The sequence below is a fragment of the Macrotis lagotis genome, chromosome 4 (genome assembly GCF_037893015.1).
Source record: "Macrotis lagotis isolate mMagLag1 chromosome 4, bilby.v1.9.chrom.fasta, whole genome shotgun sequence".
Lineage (NCBI taxonomy): Eukaryota > Metazoa > Chordata > Mammalia > Peramelemorphia > Peramelidae > Macrotis > Macrotis lagotis.
Genome location: NC_133661.1, coordinates 84,569,837 through 84,593,071, shown reverse-complemented (window position 1 = coordinate 84,593,071; position 23,235 = coordinate 84,569,837). Strand labels below are relative to the sequence as shown.

General features: G+C 34.9%; 1 protein-coding gene across 1 annotated transcript in view; it reads right to left on the bottom strand.

The window, feature by feature from the left end:
* Positions 1-1,135: 1,135 nt before the first annotated feature.
* Positions 1,136-23,235, bottom strand: part of HTR7 (5-hydroxytryptamine receptor 7) — a 99,662-nt gene continuing 77,562 nt past the window's right edge. The window contains exons 2-3 of the mRNA XM_074233396.1: positions 14,610-15,362; positions 1,136-3,340 (exon numbers count right to left, since the gene is read on the bottom strand). Coding sequence (XP_074089497.1) covers positions 3,298-3,340; positions 14,610-15,362 — 796 coding nt within the window. The 3' untranslated portion in view covers positions 1,136-3,297. The remainder of the gene's footprint in view (positions 3,341-14,609; positions 15,363-23,235) is intronic.

Sequence of the window (23,235 nt, the reverse complement as noted above, 5' to 3'; positions counted from 1 at the left end):
CAAAAATCATATAGGGATAGATAGGCTCTTATAGCGAGCCTCAAACTTTAACATAATGTTTACTGCTTATTTGCCAAGTTATGAGTCTCAATTGCACAACCACAAGAATGCTAACAAAGATCTGTTTTGCTCAGATTCCATGAATAAGTCATAGAAAGTGGACCAGTAGAATTGGAGAGTACATACAGTTTATACCACCTTCTCTTTTCTGATAAAAGGAGTTCATCCATCTTATGATCACCTAGTCAATGGAAAGATTCTTTGCCTCCCCCCAAACTGTGACCTCATCTTTAGTTCTGTATCATATATCAAGCAAAGGAACTAGTCTGTATTTTATATAGTCCCTTTAGAATGTCTAGATAATAATGGCATAAAACCCTAAAAAGATAGGGTTTTGTAAAGAGAAGGCATTTTAGATCATGAGGATGATCTGAGGTCCACTTATTAGAAGGGAATATGGAAGAACCTTTATTAAAGTGTCATTGACTCAGAGTTCTGTCTCAGTCTCTTTTATTTAGGTTGAACACTTTTAATTCCCACAAAGTCAATTATGTTGAAATACAGCTTCATATATAAATATGCATATATATGAGTGTGTGTGTGTGTATACACATATAAATACCCACACCAATGTCTTAGACCCAGGTTAAGAATTTTTGATTTAATCCAACCCCCTCATTTTACAAATAAAGGAACAGAAGCCCAGAGAAAGGAAACCAAACTGGACTGGAATTTGAGGCTAGATCTCCTGTGTTCTCACTCAGTATCTCAAGGCAGAGCAACCTCATTATTGTGTGAAAAAAATGTTTTAAAAAATTCCAAATCATTCCAATAATGATGTGGGATTAAAAAGTACCATTTATTTCTGAGATTTAGGATCTTCCTAGAGAGGGAGCTCTCTTAAATCCTTGGCAAGTCAGGGAACACTTTGATCAGATAATAATTGATATAATCATTCCTTTCCTACTCTCAACTTGGAACATGGCTTCAAAACAGTCATTTGCTAAGGTTTGGTAAGGTCAACATGTAGCTCCACCACCAACCAAAGTCACAAGATAAGTATGTGGTCAAAGGTAGTGGGCATCATAAATGTATCCAGTAACCTGACCTTATAACTAAGTGATCAGTATCTGCTTCCTAAGTCTATGTGGGCACTGTATCAGTATTTAGCTACCATGAAAAAATGTCATTCAAAAAATATTATTGGCTGGATCCAGGCAACAAAATTAAATTACAAGTCTTCCATTGGTAACTTATTGTCTATTCAGGAGACCTGTCAAATCTGTTGCTGGGAGCCCTCCAACTCTGCCATTCTGTTTGCAAAAACATTTTCCTCTCTGAGATAACATTCTGTCCACTCTGGATAGATCTCATATGTATCTAGTTACTTTCAAGTTTTTCTCCCCTACAGAATGTGAGCTTCTTAAGGACGGGGTCTGTTTTTAACCTTCTCTAGAACTTAGCACAGTGTCTGTCCCATTGTTGGAGCTTAATAAATACTTGTTGATTGATAGAAACATTTCTACCTCTTTGACCCTTTAAATAAAAAAAAATTACTTTATTGCAGCTATAAATAGACTTTATTCAATTTAATATAATAAACATTTTCAAATGGAACACAACATTCATCATATTATAGTTAATCCTTTAAATTATCAATATAATTATGTACAGTCACTTTATGAAGCCAGAAAATTAAGATACTGAGATAGCTTTGTTTTGAAGATAAACCCCCATCTCCTCTTTGTCTGGCCTTCAGGTGCTTCTCTCATAAGAAGCAAAGTCAAAGCAAAATCATGCACATCTGGTCTGGGGCCCCTAGTGGAAAGCCACAAAGTTCTAGGGGTGCATCATCTCCTGCACTGTGAGGAAAATTGTCCATCTGTTCATAGGGCTCTCCATCCATCACCTAGATCTCAAGGTTTCTTCCTCTTGGGTCCGCTGTCTCAAGATTACCACTATTCTTTTATTCTGTATTTATTGAACCTCCAGTTTGACAAGTCAAATAAATGACAGGATCATTTCTGTTCGTCAGCCTGCCCCCTCATGCAAGAAAGAATTGCATCACCCAAATTTGCTTTAAGAGACAACACAGTGAATGAGCCTAATGGTCTTCACAGGAATTTTCAAAGTCAAGGCTCTAGGAAACTCTGGTTCTTCCTTGCTCCTTTTTTCCCCCATCAAATTCATATCATAAAGTTGAGCATGATTATGCTCAAAGGAAGCAGTTCTTACCACTGAACATTCAGAAGCATGCAGGGGACTGGCATGCCAACCAGGAAGTCCAATTCCACTGGTCTCAAAATGATATCCACCAGTTATTGGATCTGTGACACCAAAACATAAAGCATTTCAAAGGTTTGGAAAACCCATTCCATTCTTTCTTCTTTTAGTATCCCCTGTATTTAAGTCCATAGGAAGTGCTTAATGAATACTTGTTCACTGACAGATCGCTGGCAGTGCAGCGGTCCCCCCCTCCCCCTTGAATTGCCAAGAACCTTGGGAAATGAATTACCCTAATCCCTCAGCACCCTGAGGAAAAACTGTTAGCAAAGGGAAATCTACAGCCTGGCTTTTTGGCCCTTTCCAACATTAAATCCATTCACAAGTCCTATAGGAACAATAAGTACATCAACACATAAAGTACTTTTATGGAAAAGACACAGGAGCCTTTGTAAAAAAGCCAAACTACTTGACAGGGGCTTTAAATAAATAAAGCCTAGGGACTAGCTTTGTATTAGGGAACTACACTAGTTTTGAGTTTGTTTTCTAACATGGGCATGCAACATTTTCAACACTTGACTGACCAGTGTTTGCTTAAAAAATATCTATTTGTTATACCACAAAATACAGCTTTTTTTCACCAATGATCCCTGAATATTCATAATAGCATCTTGCCTTAGAAGCATGGGGACAGTGAAGTAGGATTTCCTTTCACTTACACAGACTTAGACAGATGTGAAGCACTAGAAACTGTGTTTCCATATTTTATGGAATTCAGTTTTATCAATGTGCTTATTGCTAAAAAATGATCTTGCTGTCATATGCAGACATTGATTTTCATTTGTACACAATAGCATTGATTCACAAATGGAGAGCAAGCAAGAGAGAGAGAGTGAAAAATCATCCCTCTCCAAAACAGCACATGTCATACAGTGGATCATCCATGTTGATGTCACATTTGAATGGTTCCTCCCATAGGAAAAGCTGCATTTTGAAAGCCAGAAACTTCTTCAGCAGGAGTGAATCACCTCTTTCACCCCTTAATGATTTCAGGCTCCATCATTCTGCTCTGCATCATGAATCATGACTTTTTTTCCGACTGTACTCGGAGTTTTGTCTATAAAAAAAAAGGAGAGAGGAAAATAATTTAGCAGGACCATAAACCTGATTTTTCATTTCTCAGTGGATGGATTTAATTCTTATAGAATCAAAGCAGATGAATCAGCTGTGGCTTCTAAAGGGGTTAGAGGTGCCTCAGAGTAAAAAAGTATGTCCTTTTTCAGCTTTTTCCATATTTTCATAAGCACTAAGCATATTTATGAAGCAACCCTGAATAACAATCTAGAAACTCACTTTTGTGATAGATCTGTAGCAAAAAGAGGAAAAAAACCCAAAATGCTTAAAATTGCCTACAAAATGGAATGGTATTTACCTTGTTTGAAAAGGAAAAAAATGATGAATAATAATGAGTCTGTCACATAAAGGAAGCATTGTGGAGTAGCAGAAAGAATATGGAATTTGGAGTTTGAGGACCCAGCTTTTCAAATCTAGTTAAAAACTTCTCTGAAATTCATTCAACCATTGATTTAGAGCTAGAAGTGATCCCAGACAAGCTATTTCAACCTTCCAGTTTTATACATGAGAAAACTGAGGCTTAGCAGAGTTTTGTTCACCCTCTTTCTCAGTCAATAAGCATTTATTAAGCACCTACTATATTCTAGGCAAAGCAAAAGAAAATCCCCATTCCAAAGACTCTCACACTTTTATAAGAAAAATCAGTTTAACCAGCTGTTATTTATCTTTACATTTCCAAAACTAAGAGCCACTTCAACGTCAGAAAGATAGGTAGAAATCCAATTTTTGAAACATACTAGTTCTGTGACTATAGGCAAATCATTTACCCTCAGAGTTGTTCTAAGCAACTCTCAAAGATCAAAAGTTGAAGAGAATGAAATAATTTGTATTGTTTCCCACTTGGGAATTTGTTACATCACTGAAACCATAGATCTGTTCCCATCCCTAGATTTAAAACTGACTAGCCTTAGACCTAACCCAGAATAAGTATATAATAAATATTTGCTGAGTTAAGACTAAGAAGAAATAAGAATGTTTCCAAAAATGTCTGTTTCTCTACTCATCTTTTATTATTGTTGTGTTAAAGAGAAAAATATGAAAACCTAATTTTCTGTAAAAGGTCACACATCCTACCAATAATTCCACTAGTAAAACTGGTCACCAAAAAGAAAGTGACCTTTGACAGACTTGGGAAATCTAAGACTTAAAACAAATATTTATAAATTCTGGACTAGAAGGCAGTGGAGCTACAAATATGGACTAGAATTGTGATTTCAGAGTAGCTATTCTGCTTAAATACTTCCTGAAAATTGGAGTCTCTGAGCAACAGTTTGGAAATGGGATCTGGAAACAGTCAACTGAATAGTTCTTCAGCAGCAAGATCAGACTTCTTTCACCTACCTCCAGACCACAATTTTATGAATCAAAATTAAGTATGTAGAGAATAGCTTATCCTGATTGTTTTATTACCAAAAATATGACTGCTATGAAACCCCAGGGATTTCCTGGAATGGAAAAGATGCCCCACATCATCACACAGTGACACAGAGGAAGTATTCACAGCTCTCTATGCCCAAGATGATGCCCTGCTAAGCTTCTCCAAAATAGAAGGACTGCATTATTCCTATTCATTCAAATCCACTATGGAAGCCAAAAGTTGTGTGGGCTCATTTGTTTCTCAGATTTGTTCCTTCCTCTTTTTCATTCTCACTTCCCTCAATGTAAATTTTATCTTGCATAACCTCCAGTTTCACAAGCTCACAAATACATTCACAGTCTTTGAAACAAAAGCTTTCAAGATGGAAAGAATGAAACTTGCAAGTTATGAAGTACACTCCATTTTACTGATGAGGAAACTGAGGTTCATAAGGGCAAAGTGATGACACAGTTCTAAGAGGCAAAGCCACACATTTGAATGCAATTCCTCTAAGTACAGTATGTGTTCTTTCCTCTACACCATCTTGTCAAGTCAGGTCTAGATAATTATGCTGACATAACTGCTGCTCATTTCTCCTAACAGGCCTTGCAACCAAATGAATCATCCTAAAATACTCATCATCATAATATTTCTCTGCTGTAACTCCCCAATAGTTTCTTTCTACCTACAAAAAAAGTACACACTCCTTATGTTGATACTCAAGAATTTTCATCATCAGGGTTCCAACCTCTTTCAACTCTTTCATTGTTTTCCATTAAAAACCCTTTGTTCCATCCAGGCTATCTCAATAAATTAAACCTTGGCCATTTATATCTCTAAAAATGAAAAAAAGTCATTCCACCTGGAATAAATGTCTTCCCCACTCTTCTGTCTATCCAAATGCTTTCTGTTCCTCAAAACCAGTTCAAGCTACATTTCCTCCATGAAACCTTTAGCAATCTCTCTCTTCTGAAATCTTATTGTACTTACTATCTATCCTGCCATCTATTACTTTTTTGTCTTTTATGGTGTGTGATTTACATGTTCTTCTGAATGTCTCATATAAGACAGAGACAGCAATCTTATTGAAGGCAGGGAGTATGCCTTAAACTTCTTTTTATCTCTCACAATGTTTAAAACAATGACATGCACATAAAAGATACTCCATAAAAATTTCTTTAATGGATGATTTGTTTTCTCAATAAGGCCAATCTTGCAAATCAGTCATGTAATAAATATTATGCGGGGCTATTCTTTCAACTTCCATGACCACACATATTTTCAATGAATGATAATAGTATTTTTAGGTCAATCTTCCTGAAATAACTTACAACAATGTGAAATGTAAGATATAAACAAGGGAAAAGTAGGCATCTCTCTCTCTCTCTCTCTCTCTCTCTCTCTCTCTCTCTCTCTCTCTCTCTCTCCCTCCCTCCCTCCCTCCATATCTCTCTCTCAATCTTTGTATATATATATTCTATATTTAAACTCTCTGTGTATGTGTGTATGTGTGCATGTGTCAAAGAAACAGCAAGCAGCATTCCTATGTTAGGTTAAAGAATAACCTATAAGATCCTTTACAATCTTAGATTTTATGTTTAGGGAAAACATCAAAATTTGGGAAGAACTCTGTCTCCAACTTTGTCAAGCAGGAGTTTTTAAATATCTTCAATGATACTGAAATTAATTTTCAAGTACTTTAAAATACAAGTTGCAAATTAATGTAACTGAATTTCTTTCAAGTGTCTGCTAGCACTCAGTACAATGCAGGGAGAATATTGTTCACATTACAGTTAAATGCTATTGCTCTTTAAAGTGAATACATTCCCAAAAATCAAATGTATCAAAGAATATTATGTTATTGGTAATGAATTATGCAGGAATTCTCATCCCACTTCCAATTTTGTCCATTCTCCTAATACCAAATAACAAGGAAAAGGGAACAAATGCGTAGGCAATACCTCTCTCGGATACTATGAGAAGTCACTGCAAAGTTTGACATAAAAACTTGTTTTCAGGCTACAGTGATAATGTGATTCAAAGTGGAGACATGTATACAAGTTACACTGACTCATGACTCACCTCAGTATAGAAACTCCTGAAATCAAGATGTGTACAAAATGAACAGGGAAATACTGCAAATCTAGTCACATTTTTAAGGAATGTCTCAGAGGATTTGCTTCCAAGGACTGTTAGGGCCTAAGAATCTCCCAAATGACATAATAAAACCTAAGAGTCTTTCTTTCTTAAATCATAAATAAGTTCACACCAGGTTTGAGGCACTTACTAACTGGAGGACCCTGGGCAAGTCATTATCTGACTCAGTTTCCTCATCAGTAAAATGAGGATAAATATCACCATCTACCTTTCAGGGTTGTTCTAAGGATCAGATAAGATAGTGCCTGAATATATATATATATATCTATATCTATATCTATATCTATATCTATATCTATATATATATATATATATATATATACACACACACACATATAAAGGCATATTTCCTTCCCCCATCCCAGGATAGTGCCAGAAGTCAGAGTCAGTCCCTGAGTTTGTGGCAGACATAACAACCCCAATCCTAATCAATCCCTCCTTTCTTTGAACTTACATATCATACTTTCGACTTTTCCTTTAGAAAGATAATATAATTTGTCATATAGTTGTTGGTGTATGACTTACCTTTCCACTAGATAATCAAAGACTACATTTGAAGCTCCCTCCCCAAGCACTGTGCTTGTACAGATGCCCAGCATATATTTGTGGTTCTGAATCTGTTGGACAGGCATTAATAAAAACCAAATCCTTCTTTAAAGAGAATGTTTCCCCAAATCCCCAAAGCATGAGGGAAATATAAAGCCTTTTCAACTGAGTACAACTAGACTAAGTAGATATATTAATATATGGAAAAAATGCTACAGTATGAGAATTAACCTGGATTCTCTTTGGCATATCAGTATCCATGTGCTGAAAATACCCTTTAAATTGCTGGCCAAGATGCTGGTACTGGCTTAGAGTCATAGTATGGTTTCTTTGACCCTTATCAGAACCACCACCAAATGCTAATTTGATTAGCACTTTGGGCAGAGTAAAAGATGTGAATTGGAATAATGAGAATGGAACAATGAGAAAACTTGAGGGCAGGGTCCAAAATATGAATTAGATAAATTTATAGTTCAAAATATAAATTGATATATTTCTATAATATTATAATTTTTATAAAATATGTATAAGTATTAATATTTATGTACATATAAATTCACATTTCATAATCTCCTACTCAGAGCAAGAATATCAACTACTACATTCCCAACAAGTATTACCTGATAAAAACACTCCCAGTCCCTTCCTAGGATTTTTTAGCAACTGTATATAATTATGAAATTTTTCTTTATATATAGAGTCAAAAATAATGTCACATTTTATATTTTCAATGACACTTTTATTTTTTCTTTCCAATTTTAAATATCTCTGTTCCCACTGAACCTTCCTTGAAATAAATATGCAAAGTCAAACAGAACAAATCAGTCCATTGGTCAAGTCTGGAAATGGATGCCTTATTCCACACCCGTAGTTCCTTAGTCTCCAACTTTCTGCCTAGAGGTTATTATGTCACTTTTTATGAGCAATAAAATAGTATGAGGATAAAGGGCCAAAAGCTTCCTTCCCCATTTTGTCCAAGCATAGCCCTGCCTATCATATTTCCCTGAGAGGGCTAATGCCAGAGCATTGTCCACTTCCCTTTTCCACTTTGCTGCCATCTATGACAAAGAAGCTTCAGAGGAGCCCCTAGTTCTGCTGCTCCAGAATCAAAGAATCCTAAACCTTAGGCAAACAAAGGGGGGACTCTATGATGTGGCTCTTCACCCCCAAGCTCAGGAGCTTCCTGAGCTGACTCTAAAGTAATGTTCCTTCATTAACCTGGCCATGGGATAAGGAAGGAGTAAAGGAAGGGGGAGATAACAAAGAACTAAAGCAATAAGCTCTAGGTCAGTGCTCTAAGCATCCTGCTTCCTGTTAATATTTTTATTAAATAAGATTGTTTGATTTTTTTCCTCTGGGAAAATTTCTTTTTAGACACCTACTTTGGAGCTCCAAGAAAGAAGACAAGGATAATCCTGAAATACTGCTTAGGAGAAAAAGGGGAGGGGAAAAAGGTGAGCCAAAGAGGGCTAAGGAAGAAAAGGATGTCCACAGAAGGACTTGCCTGCTTAACCTAATAAATTTTCAAAATGCAAGTTCCCATAATGCAGTTTGTCCTGAGTGTCTGATTCTGGGAATGTTCTCTGAGCAGTTTGGTAAAATCTCATTAATTTGCTTTCCACTAATTGGAATTAGTGGTGCTCCAGATGTAGAGCTAGGCTGAAGATTACCTTTGTGCTATGAAAGCTTTACTAAGGAGAATAATCATCTAAGCAAGATTGCAAGGGAAATGCTAACCTTCTTAAGAAAATTCTTTTGGGGACATTTTAAGCACAGATCTGCATATTTTTCCTCCTCCTTCATTTTTCATTTTCCTCTCAGTTACTCACTACCTGTAGCATCACACAAAAGAGCTCTCTGCATTTGAAGAATGAGAAGACCTGGATTTGAATTCCAAGACTGATACTAGTAATAAAATACCAGGCAAGTCAATTCATTTCTTTGAGACTCAGTTTTCCTATCTGTAAACTGGGAGAAATAAAATTACCACCACTAGCATGGTGATGTGAATTTGTAAGGAAAGTCTATCATGGGGCAGCTAGGTGGCGCAGTGGATAGAGCACCAGCCCTGGAGTCAGGAGTACTTGAGTTCAAATCTGATCTCGGATACTTAATAATTACCTATCTGTGTGACCTTGGGCAAGCCACTTAATCCCATTTGCCTTCAAAAACTTAAAAAAAAAAGTCTATCATAAGTCTTAGAACATTCTGTCAATGAATGTAAGCCACTGCCCAGCTCATTTCCCACCACAGTTATTCCAACTTTTGCCACTGTATTAAACTTTAATTCTGCCCTCCCCTTTCTGCAAAGCTCAGTGGGTGGCCCTATCTACTCCTGCTATACTCAACGTGTAATATTGAATGGTTTATCCACTCTCTTCTTCATTTCCTCCTATCTCTATATCCAGAGAATATTATGAAAAGAATCTAGGTACTACGTTTGGATCTTCCAGTAACTAACTATGCAAAGTAGGACAATTTTTTTTAAACTCTTTTGATCTAGATTATTTCTCTGATCTTTTCCAGTTCTAACAGTCTATAATTATGCTACCTGTCCTCTCTTCCTTTCTTGCCATTCTAAGAAGAAGTCATCCTCATAATTAAAGGTACTTTCTCCACCTTTCCTCTTAGCCCAATTTCTTCTAACATTATGGAGGAGTAATATCGCAAGGGTAATTGCTCCATTACTTTTTTCTCTTTCTCAAATATCTTTAATCTCTCTGATATCAACACCCCCTTAGCTTCTGATTTCAAACATACTCAGTCCTTCCAAATCTTGGGAAAAAACAAACCAAAACACTCCTTTGAATGACCTTCCTGAACTTTCTACTTCTGTCTTCTTTTCTCCTATTCCCTACCAAGCTTCTTAAATGAATAGATCATATTTCTGTCACCTCTCCACTCATTCTCTCTACCCTCTAGTCTACTGAAATTACTTTCTTGAAGTCCATCAGTGACTTTCTCCTAGACAAATTCAAACATCTTTTTTCAGTCCTCCTCTCCCTTGATTGTTACATTTGACACTAAGATGATAGGACTTTGGATTTAAGTGCATATTATAAACCAAGTATTAAAGAGCTGGAAGAAACCTTTAGTCATCAAGCCCAATGCCCTCATTTTACCAAGGAAGGAACTGAGACCCACCCAGTAAGACTAACTGATATCTTGCATACAGTCGATGCTTAAAAAATGTTTGAAATTTGATTATTCAAGTTAACATAGACACTAAATGAAAGAGGTGGGATTGGAACTCTATCCTCTGATTCCAATGCAGCATTTGTTCCATTGTCCTATTCTGTTTCTCTACTATTGCCCACCTTCTTGGAACTCTTTTGTTTATAGGTTCAAAAGGTACCACAGACATTTTAACCACTCCTCTTTCAATTCCTCAGATTATTCCTATTCAAATTCCCATATTATTGGCATCCTCTAAAGCTTAGTCTTTAGATTTTTTTCTCATTCCAGTCCTTAAAGTATCATCTTTTATCATATTTTCTACTTTCCCCTCTAGCTTCATGACTCCCAATCCTGCTTTTTTCAGTTCAAATTCCAGTCCTAGATTTCCAAATGTCTGGGGCATCTAGGTGGTGCAATGGTTGGAGCACTGGGCTCTGAAGTAAAAAAGATCTAAGTTCAAAACTAGCCTCAGATACTTTACTAATTGTGTGACCCAGGGCAAATTATTTAACCCCTCTTTACTTCATTTTCTCCTCTGTAAAATGGAGACATTCTGGAAAAGGAAAAAGCAAACCACTCCAGTATCTCTGTCAAGCAAATCCCAACTGGGGTCATGAAGAGTCAGATATAACTGAACAACAACAGTAACATTTCCAAATGCCTAATGGACATTTCCACACAGATGACTTCAGTATCAACATGTCTAAAACTGAAGTCATTATCTTCTTCCCTAAAACAAGCTTTTCTTTCCATTTTCCTCATGTCAATTGGTGGTATTGCCATTCTTCTAGAATCAAAGTATCATAGTTACTTTTTATTCCTCTTTTTCTTCTACTTTTATCTGTCAGTCACTGAGTTCTATCTTTCCTTCTTCACAATCTTTTTTATTTATCACTTTCCAACCAATTTCTCCAACTACCACCTAGTCTAGGCCTCTACCTCACACCTAAGATTATGACAGGTCTCCCTATCTTCAGTCTCTCTTTCTCTACTTCTAGGTTAATCATGTGGAAAAAAAAGTTCAAGGAAGTTTTCAGATGAAGAAATTCAAACTATCTATAGTCATATAAAAATGCTCTAAATCACTATTGATTAGACAAATGCAAATTAAAACAACTCTGAGGTACTACTTCATACCTATCAGATTGGTTAATATGATTGAAAATGTAAATGATAAATGTTGGAGAGGATGCAGGAAAACTGATTAACTCAATGCACTGTTGGTGGAGTTGTAAACTGATCTAACCATTCTGGAAAGCAATTTGGAACTATACCCAAAATGCAATAAAACTGTGCACACACTTTGTTCCAGAAATACCACTGCTTATTCTATATCCTAAAGAGATCATGTGGGAAAGGACCCACATGTGCAAATATATTCCCAGCAACCCTTTCTTGTGGTAACAAAGAATTGGGAATTGAGGGAATGTCTATCAACTGGGAAATAGCTGAACAAGTTATGGTATAGAAATGTAATGGAACACTATTGTTCTATAACAGTGGGATTTCAGAAAAATCTGGAAAAACTTACATGAACTGATGCTGAGTGAAGTGAGCAGAATCAGGAGAACATTGTACAAAGTAACAGTAACATTGTGTGATCAAATATGATAGACTTAGCTCTTCTCAGCAATTCAGTGATCAAAGACAATCATTAAAGACTTGTAATGGAAAATGCAATCCACAGGTAGAGAAAAAACTATGGAGTCTAAATGCAAATACTATTTTCATTTTTTTTGTTTTTTCTTTCTCATGATTTTTCCCTTTTATATATAACATGATTGTACACGTATGCTTGCTATTTTAGGCAAAGGGGTTGGAAAAGGAGGGAGGAAGAAAAATTTGAAACTCAAAATTTTACAAAAATGAAAGTTGAAAATTATCTTTACATGTAAATAGAGGAAAAAATCCCTTGTTACCCTTTAAAAATCTCCATAATCTGGTTCCATCTTAATTAACCAATCCAATATCCTCCTTTTGCTCAATGAAAACTTTTCACAAGGACCAGTCCCAATTACTTAATATTTTCTACTAATTCACACACCATATTAATCACTACTTCATGCTTTTGCTAATGGTTTTCCATTTCCTAAAATATTCTGTTCTATCCAACTTCTACTTGTCCTTCCAGATCCAGCAAAAATACCATTTCTTCCATGAAGCCTTCCTTGGCTCCTGCAACCAATGGTGATTTTCACATCCTCATCCATTTTATCTCTAGCATAAATTAACTTTATTATATTTTTTCCTTCCCTAATTGTCTATCTTATGTTCTCTCAACTAAAGAATAAGTTCCTTGTCACCAGGGATTATGTTTATTTCTGGTATGTCTCTATATGGTATATATTCAATACCTGCTGACTGGCTGTTGCATTTTACAAACTATTTTCATCTGTTTTTAAATGTCTACTCTTTTTGTCAACTTGGTTTGGAGATTTTTGCCATTGAAAGAGTAAATTATATTTCTTCTAAAATATTCCATGAGTAAGACTTTTCACTGCCCCAATTCAGTGAATTAGTAAAGCTTTTTACACTAAGTATTTAGTCTCATCCTTCATTTCTGATGTAGCATTCAAAGTACATGTTAACCTACATTTTTAGACATAGTCAATAAAGGAATTTGCTTTTGCTTGACTACATGTAGATGTGTATATATGTATGTATATATGTAAATATATCTGTATGTATATAATATGCATTTGTTTTTTCTTATTATTTTTTCCAAGGCAATGGGGTTAAGTGGCTTGCCCAAGGCCACACAGCTAGGTAATTATTAAGTATCTGAGGCTGGATTTTAACTCAGGTACTCATGACTCCAGGACCAGTGCTCTATCCACTGTGCCATCTAGCCACCCCATGCATTTGTTTTTGTTTTTTTTTTTCAGTAGGGATGGAAGGAAGATAAATTTTTGCTAATTGAAAAACTACATGTAATACATACATATATATATGTATATGTATATATATATATATATATATATATATATATATATATATATATATATATATATATACATATTGGAGGCAATTGAGTTAAATGAAGTAACCAAGGGCATACAACTAGTGTCTGAGACTGGTGCTCTAACCACTATGCAACCTAGTTGCCCCAGAATTTTTAAAAGTATATATTTACTACTCTCATTTTTTTAGGTTGTTTTTTTTTTTTGCTAGTCAGTGGAGTTAAGTGGCCTGCCCAAGGCCATATGGCTAGGTAATTATTAAGTGCTTGAGGCTGGATTTGAACTCAGGTATTCCTGACTCTAGGGCCAGTACTCTATCCACTGAGCCACCTAGCCACCCCTACTACTCTCATTTTTTAAAAGGGCGTAAGAGTTGGGGATGGAGAGGAGGTCTTAGCAATAAGGAATTTATAAATAATTCACTTTCCTCTTATTGTCCTTAGAGGCCAAATACATAGAACCCTACTTTTGTAATGGAAAATTTGGGCTGTAACAGATATGCTCCTAGAGGATATTTAACAGAAAAACAGGATGCCGTCAATGAAGGGGAGTGATGACTAAAGTTTGAAACACCATCTCTTGGTCACAGGGTGTTAAGGGAAACATTCCTCAAAATCCATGGTCTTATTCATCTGGGTGGGAACTTTCCTTTGATTTGCCAGTTCTGCATGTAAGTAAATAGAAAATTAAATGCTTTCTTTCATAAAATAAGGTATCAGAGGTATACAGACTGGAATTAGTATTGGGGATTGTCTAGGCCATCTCTCAGTTTTCAGATTAGGAAACTAAGATCCAGAAAGCTTGGGTAACATCCTCAGTTAGAATTAGAATTAGATTAAATTGAGAATTAGGATTTGAATCCAAATCCAGAACACTTTAATCCAATTTCCTTAATCTAATTTGGCCTTTGAAGATAATACTGAAGATTGAAAAAAGGTGGCAGGACGAAAGGGGAAGATGGCAAATGAGATCTGAAGTATTTAGAAGATAATAAAAATGTGGTTGAGGGAGCATAAAATGACACAAGCAATGCAAAGAATGACAAGTGACCTTACAGCACAAATTCAGGTCTCTCAGCCAGTTTGAGAGCTTCATGCATTCCTGCAGCTGAAAGTTTCCGGTTGATGTTCCTATATCGGCACTGGAGCAGGTTGCGATAGGTGGTCCTCAGGTCTCGGTTGAAGAAGGCATATATAAAAGGGTTAATGAGGGAATTTGCATAGCCTAGCCACAGGAATGTTCTCTCCATCCACAATGGGATGCAGCTACAGGAAGTCCCACAGATAAACGGTCTAGCTGTCGAGAGGATGAAGAACGGTAGCCAACATACAGTAAAGGCCCCAACAATAATCCCAAGAGTGGTGGCTGCCTTCTGCTCCCTTTTAAAGATGGAGATATTTTTCCTCTCCTGTTTAAGGAGTCTGGAAAAATTGGCACACTCTTCAGGATCCTTGTGCAGCTTCACCATGCCATTGACTGAAAGGACACCTTCATTATTTTCTTCAACTCGGGGGAACCCAGTAAATTTATGTTTAGCGGCGCTCCTCTTAGCAGCCTTGTAAATCTGGTAGTACATGAAAAGCATCACAGACATGGGGATGTAAAATGCAACTGCAGTGGAGTAAATGGTGTAGCCAAAATCCTGGCTGATTAAGCATACTTTGTCATCGTTGACATTCTGGGCCCAGCCAAAGAGAGGAGGTAAAGTGATTGAGGCAGAGAGGAGCCACACGGAAAGGATCATTTTGGCCATACATTTGCCATTCTGTCTTACAGGGTATGTCAAAGGTCTTGTTATCCCGAGGTACCTGGAAGAAAAAAAATGCAAAGTTACCATAGGAATGAATGACATAGATTGGAAGAATGTTCTATAGAGTTCCTATTCAACCAAACCAAATCAACTGGGCTCTAGGGTTTTCCTTTCATAGGTCAGTTATCATCTTCTTCTTCTTGTTATCATTTACTAGCTTTCAGTTGTGTCTGACTCTTTGTGACCCCATTTGGGTTTTTCTTGGCAAAGAAACTGGAGAGGTTTGCCATTTCCTTCTCCAGCTCATTTTACAGATGACAGAACTGAGGCAATAGGGTTTAGTGACTAGCCAAGGGTCACCCAGCTAGTATGTGTCTGAAGATATATTTCAGCTCAGAAAGATGAGTCTTCCTGACCCCAGGCCTGGCATGCTATCTACTGAGCTACTAGCTGTCACTTTATAGTACACTTTATAGTCACTTTGTAGTGATTTTCTTTAAAACTTTAGTTCATATTGAATACATATATTCTACATAGTTTTATGGTTCATATAGAAAGGTCTATGAGTTGATCTGCATACACCAAGGTTTTCAAGATGATCATATTAAACCTCCACTTATTTCTTCAGTAGTTTTATTGTCATCTGTAATGAACTCATTTTAACATCTTCATCTTTGGGGAGTGAAATGAAAGCAATTTCTTTATTAGACCACATCAAACTTTCAAAGGAGGAAGGAATAATCCTTTGGAATTTCAGAAGATTCAGATCACACATGGCAGTGTATGATAAATGAGACCTCTGGTTATCCAGAGTTCTGAGACTACCAATACAAAGGGCCCATCTCCAAAACTCTACTTTAAAAATCATCATCAACTCTCATTGGATACTGTATAAAATATAAAATGAATCTCTGCCATCTCTGTCTTTAAGGGCTTTATAAATTACAAAAATAAAATAATTCTTCAGAAAATAAAGATGAATAAATATAGTTAAAAAATACCCTTGCCCAATTCAATTCCTTTGTATGTATCTGGATTTTTTATCTGTATTTATTAGTATTAGATTTAATGCCACAACATCTTTAAGAGTTGGTTTTTTATCATGCTTCATTTCAAAATAAGATAGGAGGAAAGCACAAAGAACCTCAAACTTACAAAAAGGTTAAATTCTCAAAGTTTACTTGTAAGGCTCTTGTTTGGAACCTGGAACATATTCTCCCATTAAAAAAATGGCACAAAATTTAGATTCCCAGGCTAGCAGGGGTTGATAAGACTTAGGCACATAATGTTTGTGAAAACATAAAACAAAATACATAAGATATGACAGGAAACCAATTCTATTTAAACAAAGCTATAAAAATGATTTAACCGCTAACATAGCTGAAATAACACATGCAAACAATAGAATAAATATACTATTGCAAAGCTAGTAAAATAGAAAACCAATAAACTGGATAAAAGTTTTAATTTGTCAAGAAATTCATTACTCCAGGAAAATAAGATTTAATTAAATTTAATTAGGGGAGGGTAAGGAGGTAGATGGAAGCTTGCTTAAGTGGCAATTCTGAAGGAACCTTCTAGAACTTTCAAGGTTGTTGGCCTTAGCTCTGTTCTATACAATTTTAATTGACAACTTAAGAATTCCTTTTTCTTGGATATAGATATAGAACTCTTTTCATGCTTGTCAGTTATAATTTGTGTCATTCTTGGCTCCTGAATGGAACAAGGGAAAGAACTGAAAAGGAAGAAAGATCTTCCTGAGGTACCGATGAAAACTAAGACATAGAGGGGAAGGCAGAAGTCGGTTCCAGAGGATGGCTGTGTATGTGTGAAAAGAGATTACTGGAGGTGGAATTAACTTTAGTTATGAGTAAAAAGTATGAAAAAAAAGTGTGGCTAATGCAAGAACCCTCGGAGAAAAAATAAAAATGGCACTGAAAATACAGCACAACAATTACTTCCTCGCACCAGTCTCCAACCTAGGATATCAGTTCCCCAAGAAAATTTGGTTAGTCGATCAACACAAGCAATGAGAAGAAAAGGGGATTCTGTACATTTCCAGAATTGAGTTCAAACATGAGGACTTTAAGTATTTTCTTATCACTTTGGTTCTCTTGCCTGACCCCAATTAAAATAAAGAAATCTGGGAATATCTGAAATCGTTAGAGCTAGACGGTAAGTAGCTGCCTATACTAAAGACACAAAGTATCCAATCGAAATATAGTTAATCAAAATAGAAATGAATAATAAAACAAAAGAGGGAAAGTATATCAGAATACATTTCCAAAAACATACAAAGCATCCCATTTATTTCCAGAGTAGCTTGAGAAACAAGTTCTTCCAAGGCTTATAAATCAGAAAGATGGAAGGAGGAGGTTAGCAGTGCAGATAGTCTTGGTACTACTGATTGAAAACTGATGCTAATAGGATTCATTGCCCACTTCTCTGATTCTTAAATCTCATTTAGTTCAAATTTAACTGGTGTCAGACACTATTAATCCTCCTGGTCATGGTTACCTCCACACTGCTTCAAGTTATCTCTCCTTCCTCATAGTCAAAATTCTCAAAAGAGACCACCATTCTTTCCCTTCTCAAGAAGCCTCCTACCAAGGTAATCAACTTGCACCATTAATCAGTGGAACAGATTAAGTATACAAGAGCCAGAAGCTATTATACATAGTATTTAACAAATCCAAGGACAAGAACTATTGGGTAGGAGGAAGGCAGTAAAAGGGCTCACAATTTGACAAACTCCTAGAAATTGCTGCCTGGTAGAAATTAAATTTAGATCAACATCTCACTCTAAAATCATAATAAACCCCAAATGGATATACAACTCAAATACAAAGTGTCATCTCAATAAAATAAATGAGAAAATAACACTTTTGCCATATTTCTATATCAAATAATAGAGGTGATAATGAATAATCATTATTTCTGATCTCACTAGAAAGACCACTAGTATTTCTCCATTAGAGATAATGCTATAATTTGAATGTTAAGTAGCTAACCATGCTTGTTCCCAAAATACATTTGATACTACTTTCTGAGAGTTAATATCAGGAAAAACATATGTTAGAATGAAATTTCTTGTATTCTCTTGATGGAATTTACTAAGATAGAGTAAGTTATACTTTAAAATTTTAAGAACACAAAAAGTTAAGATAATGCTATATCTTGGTTTTAGATACCTTCACCTTTTACAACCTATGTTTTATAAAAATTTTTAATGAAAGTATAATGAATTTTTCCATTTTAAAAATCTACATCTGTTAACATAATTTTGTGATTTTAAAAATATTTTTCTATTCATCATTTCTTGAAATTAAACTAAACATGTTACCAGTATAAATCCAACCTAATATATACTAAATATTGTATACAACCCAATATATACTATATACGAATCACAGCATATAACCTATTTGAATATGTAGCTGTTGCATCTTTGATAATATTTAATTCAATTTCTGCATGAATATTGAATAAAGATATTGATTAATGGTTTCTTTCTTTTCTCTATATTTCCCTAGTTTAAATATCAAGACCATATTTCTTGTGATAGAAGTTTAACAAGGTAACTTTCTTTCTCTATTTTTATAAGCAATGCTACAATTTCAAAGCTAATTGTTCTTTAAATTTTGGCAAAATTTACTTCTAAATCCATCTGAGTCTAGTCTTGTTGAGTTTACTTGAGCTTAATTTTCCTACCTAGGCTCAATTATGTAAATTCTCCAGTTTTTGACTTATGAGTTTGAGTATTTAATATTTTTGCATATAATCATCTATAACATTTATGTTTTCAATTTTTGGCATGTTCAATAAAATGGTTTCCTATAATTTCCATTATTTTTCTTCACATATTATAAATTTTCATTTGTTATATTTGAGGATAGTATTTCAACTTTTCTTCCTTTTGATCAGATTACCTAATATTTTATCTTTTTTATTAATTGTTTTAAGTTCTTGATCTTTTGATTCAATGTTTTTTGTTTCATTTTTGTTTCACTCTAATTTGACTTTCAGAATTTCTATTTTTGTTTGTTGTTAGGGATTTTTTCTTTTTAAAAGTCTTTTTTTGCCTAATTCAATGCTCTGTTCTTTATCTCTAGAAAACATTTGATTAAACTACTTAGAAATAGACATTTTTTCTAATAATTGTTTTGACTACATTCCAAACATTTTAGTGGGTTGTTTTGTCATTATTAGATTCTTTGAAAAAATCATATATTATTTCTATAATTTGTTCTTTGACCCACATTGTCCTTTAGAATTATATTACTTAGCCTCCCTTTAAATTTAAATCCTATGTTCAAGATAATTTTATTGATTAAAATTTCAATATCATTGCCCTTTAGTCAATAAGGAATATGTTTAACATTTCTATTCTATCATATTTGATGAGAACTTTATGTCCTAACACTTATTCAGGTTTTAACAGTACTGTGCACAGATGAGAAATATGAATGTTCTTTGATTCAATTCATTATTTACCAAAGATCTTGTGCCTCTAGCTTTTCTAAAATTCTATTCAATTCTACTCTCAATTTATCTTTTTAATTACATTTATCTAGGTCTAAAAGGTGCACAGAGTAGCTCCCAACTATTTGAGTTTTCCTGTCAATTTCTCACTGCAATTTAATTGGTTTTTTCCTTTCAGTAGTTAGAAGCTATGTATGCCACTTGGTACTTTTTTGGTAAGGATAATTTTATTTCAATATCAGTTATGCCTTTAAATACAATCTAGCGCCATGTTTGATGCTTCTTGTTTTTTTTCAAATTATAATTTTATCTGAGATTATAATTGCCTTCCTGCTTTTTGTTAAATTCTCCTGAGACATAATAAATTCTACTCCATCTGTCATTGAAACTTTGTGTCAATCTTTATTCATTTCTGAAATTAAATAGTTTTCCCTTCCACATCACAGGATTAAGGGGCCCAATGCTCCTGTGATATGGAAAATCCAAGTAAAATTTTTGGTCCCTCTTTTCATACCAGAGAAGTCTGAATTATTAAGGTATTAAAAGATAAGATATATTGATATTATATAAAATACTATAGATATATTTTTTTGCATTTGACTTTCCATATTTTTTATGTTGTCTGTTGGTCTTTGCAGACTTCTGCAAAATTTCCCCCAAAATCTCACTTAATTTCTTCTGCCACCCTGAGATATATTAAGATCATAATGGAGAGAAGTCATGATTTGGAAGAGATAGCTGTTTATTGTTGGTTTCTACTTTGTACTTTCCACTGTTTCATGAGTAAATTAATTCCATTCACATTCAGTTACAATTTGTTTTTTCCTTCATAATATCTTTTGTAATTTTTCTTCTCTTTAACTCCTAAATTCCCCTCTTTACCCAGAGGTATGTAGGGAAAGAAATGTTAACAATACTAATAACCTGCAGATGAAGTGATCTGATCATACTCCTTTGCTTGACCTCTCTTCATCCTTCTCAGAAATAATGACCAGGATTATTCCCCCCTCCTAAATCTCCCTAAATATTCCTTTGAAATTAAAGTTTTATTCTTTGTTTTCAGCCTTTGCTTATTTCTACATTTCTTCTTAGATTCCCACTTTCTCCTCTTATCTTTTTTCTGTTTATTAGCTAATTCCACACCAAATTTTGTATCTGTACATAAGTGTTTAACTCTCATTTGCTTATTTCAGATAATGAGATTTATGAGATGTTCATCCCTCTCATTTCCTCTTCCATGTTTGTTGTTCATATATTCTTCTGGTATACCCTAATAAAGAGAAGTAGTAAGTCCTTCCCTCTTCTTTCTCATTTCTTTTCTAATGTATTTTCTTTTCCTTACTTTGCATTTTCTATAACCAACAAAACAGAATATAACCATCTGCTCACTCCCAGAATTTGAGTTTGTCTTTCTTTACTCCTTCCTTGAAGATAGCAGCATTTTGATGGACACTTGTCTTTTCCCTTTCTTTGTGAAAATAAGTACTTCATTTAATTATAGCCAACTCAAACTTTTATCCTACTCTCTTTAGCCTGTATTTATGTTTCAATGAAATTTTATTATTTTATCAGAAATACTGAGGGTCCTCTATTCTGTTAAATATCTTTTCCCCCATATATAATTATTTTAAAATTTATAAGAAATTTATTCTTGGGTATAACCTTTTTCTTTTGAATTTTAGAATATCATTTTGTGGAAGAGTAATGACACCCATTCCATTAGGATAGATACTACAAAATCATATTGGGACAGTACTTTGTTGAAATCCCTGGTCTCATTTAAATAGAAAACCTTGTCAATTTTCAGTTAGCAACCTATCCTGAAATCCTTTTTACATCTTTTTCAAAGGCTAGCCCATTTCTAATAACAAATAAAAGTTCAAGGAAAAAATCTACCACTCAAAATTAAATTAGATCAATGACTAGATAAAGACAAAGTGTCCTTGATTTATCTACTTGAAAGCAATCCATGCCTTAATGGATTAAAGTGATGATTAGAGTAGGAGAAGGAAGGGGTCTTTGATTAATTTCAATTAATTGATATATCTATTGAATTCACTCCCACTCCCAATAAAAGGAGAATCCATAGCAAAAGAGATTAAAGACAGATCCTAGGGGTTTAGAAAAATGATACTCCAAGGTATCCCATGAGTTTATTGTTCTGTCTAATAATTCAGATTATGGTGTGGGCTTCATTTTTGTGCTTTATCTTATAATAGAATTTTTTCTTTTTCTTTAGGAATAGAAATACCATATGTGAGAAAGAGAGATTTTCAAAAATATGAGCAATCTCTGCCTTTTTGAATTTCTCTCAGCAAAACTATTTGTGATTTTAATAGTTTTAAAATTTTAAATAAATTTAAATTTTAAATTTAAACTGTCACTTTTTCTTGCCCCCCCCCCCCCACACACACACTCTTAGATGCGGTCAATGTGGTCCTATCCTCTCCATCATTTGGGTGTCACTACTGCTGCATGGTTAGATAAGGTTTCTTAAATTATACCTTATTCTCTGCCACCATCCCTAGCTTCTGCCTTTGTCTTCTGGTAGTCCAAGGTAGGTTGGCCACAACACCCTCTCTTGTCTCTTTCTCTTTGCAGAATTTCCTGCTAGATTTTTTTACCAGAACCCAGTCAGATTTAGAAATCATTCTGGTCTCAGGACACCTTCCAGTGTCCTCCCCCTGCCCCAGCACAAATGCTACCTCAACGATGTGCTGGCTCTGTTCCCTACCATGACTCCTAGAAAAAACATTGACTTCTTGATTCTTGGGGTGGTAGTAAGATCATATTTTCAAAGGGTCAATATAAGGTCTGGTCTTGTCTCACATTGTGACCTATAAGAGGATGACTCCTACTTTCCACTCTTGCTACTGCTCTGACAATCCAAGCTTGAGATTCTGTTAACTTTAGACTCAATCAGAGTTCCTGCTGGCTTCTGCCTCCCTGGTCTATTCTATCTCTATAATTTTCTGGTCATTTTCTTGTTTAGTTCTGGACTAAATGGAAGAGCTTACTAGTTTTACTAGAATTTTATTATCATGGTTCAATCTGGTCCCTCTTTAACTATTTGCTGGGCCATATGTCAGGAGATCTGTATGTGTCTAGGATCTTTCATGTTTTCATGGCATTGGTTCTTATGACCAATTGCTGAAGGGTAATTGCTGAAATAAGTGGAAACTATTTAGAGAAACCAGAGAGCATGAAAGGGACTTGGGCACTAATTGGTTGGTGGAAATAAACTTAGTGGTTAGAATGTTTTTAATGAACATCAATAGATGGCATGAGGATAACTATTATGAGAGGGGAAAGACTGGTGGAGGCTAAGAGATATAAGACACTGATATCATTGCTATTTATTCCAGGACCTTCTCCTTTGGTGACAGTATTGTAGTTAAACTGGAGAAAAGGTGTTCATGTATTCATGGATTGTGTTGTTCCAACAACTA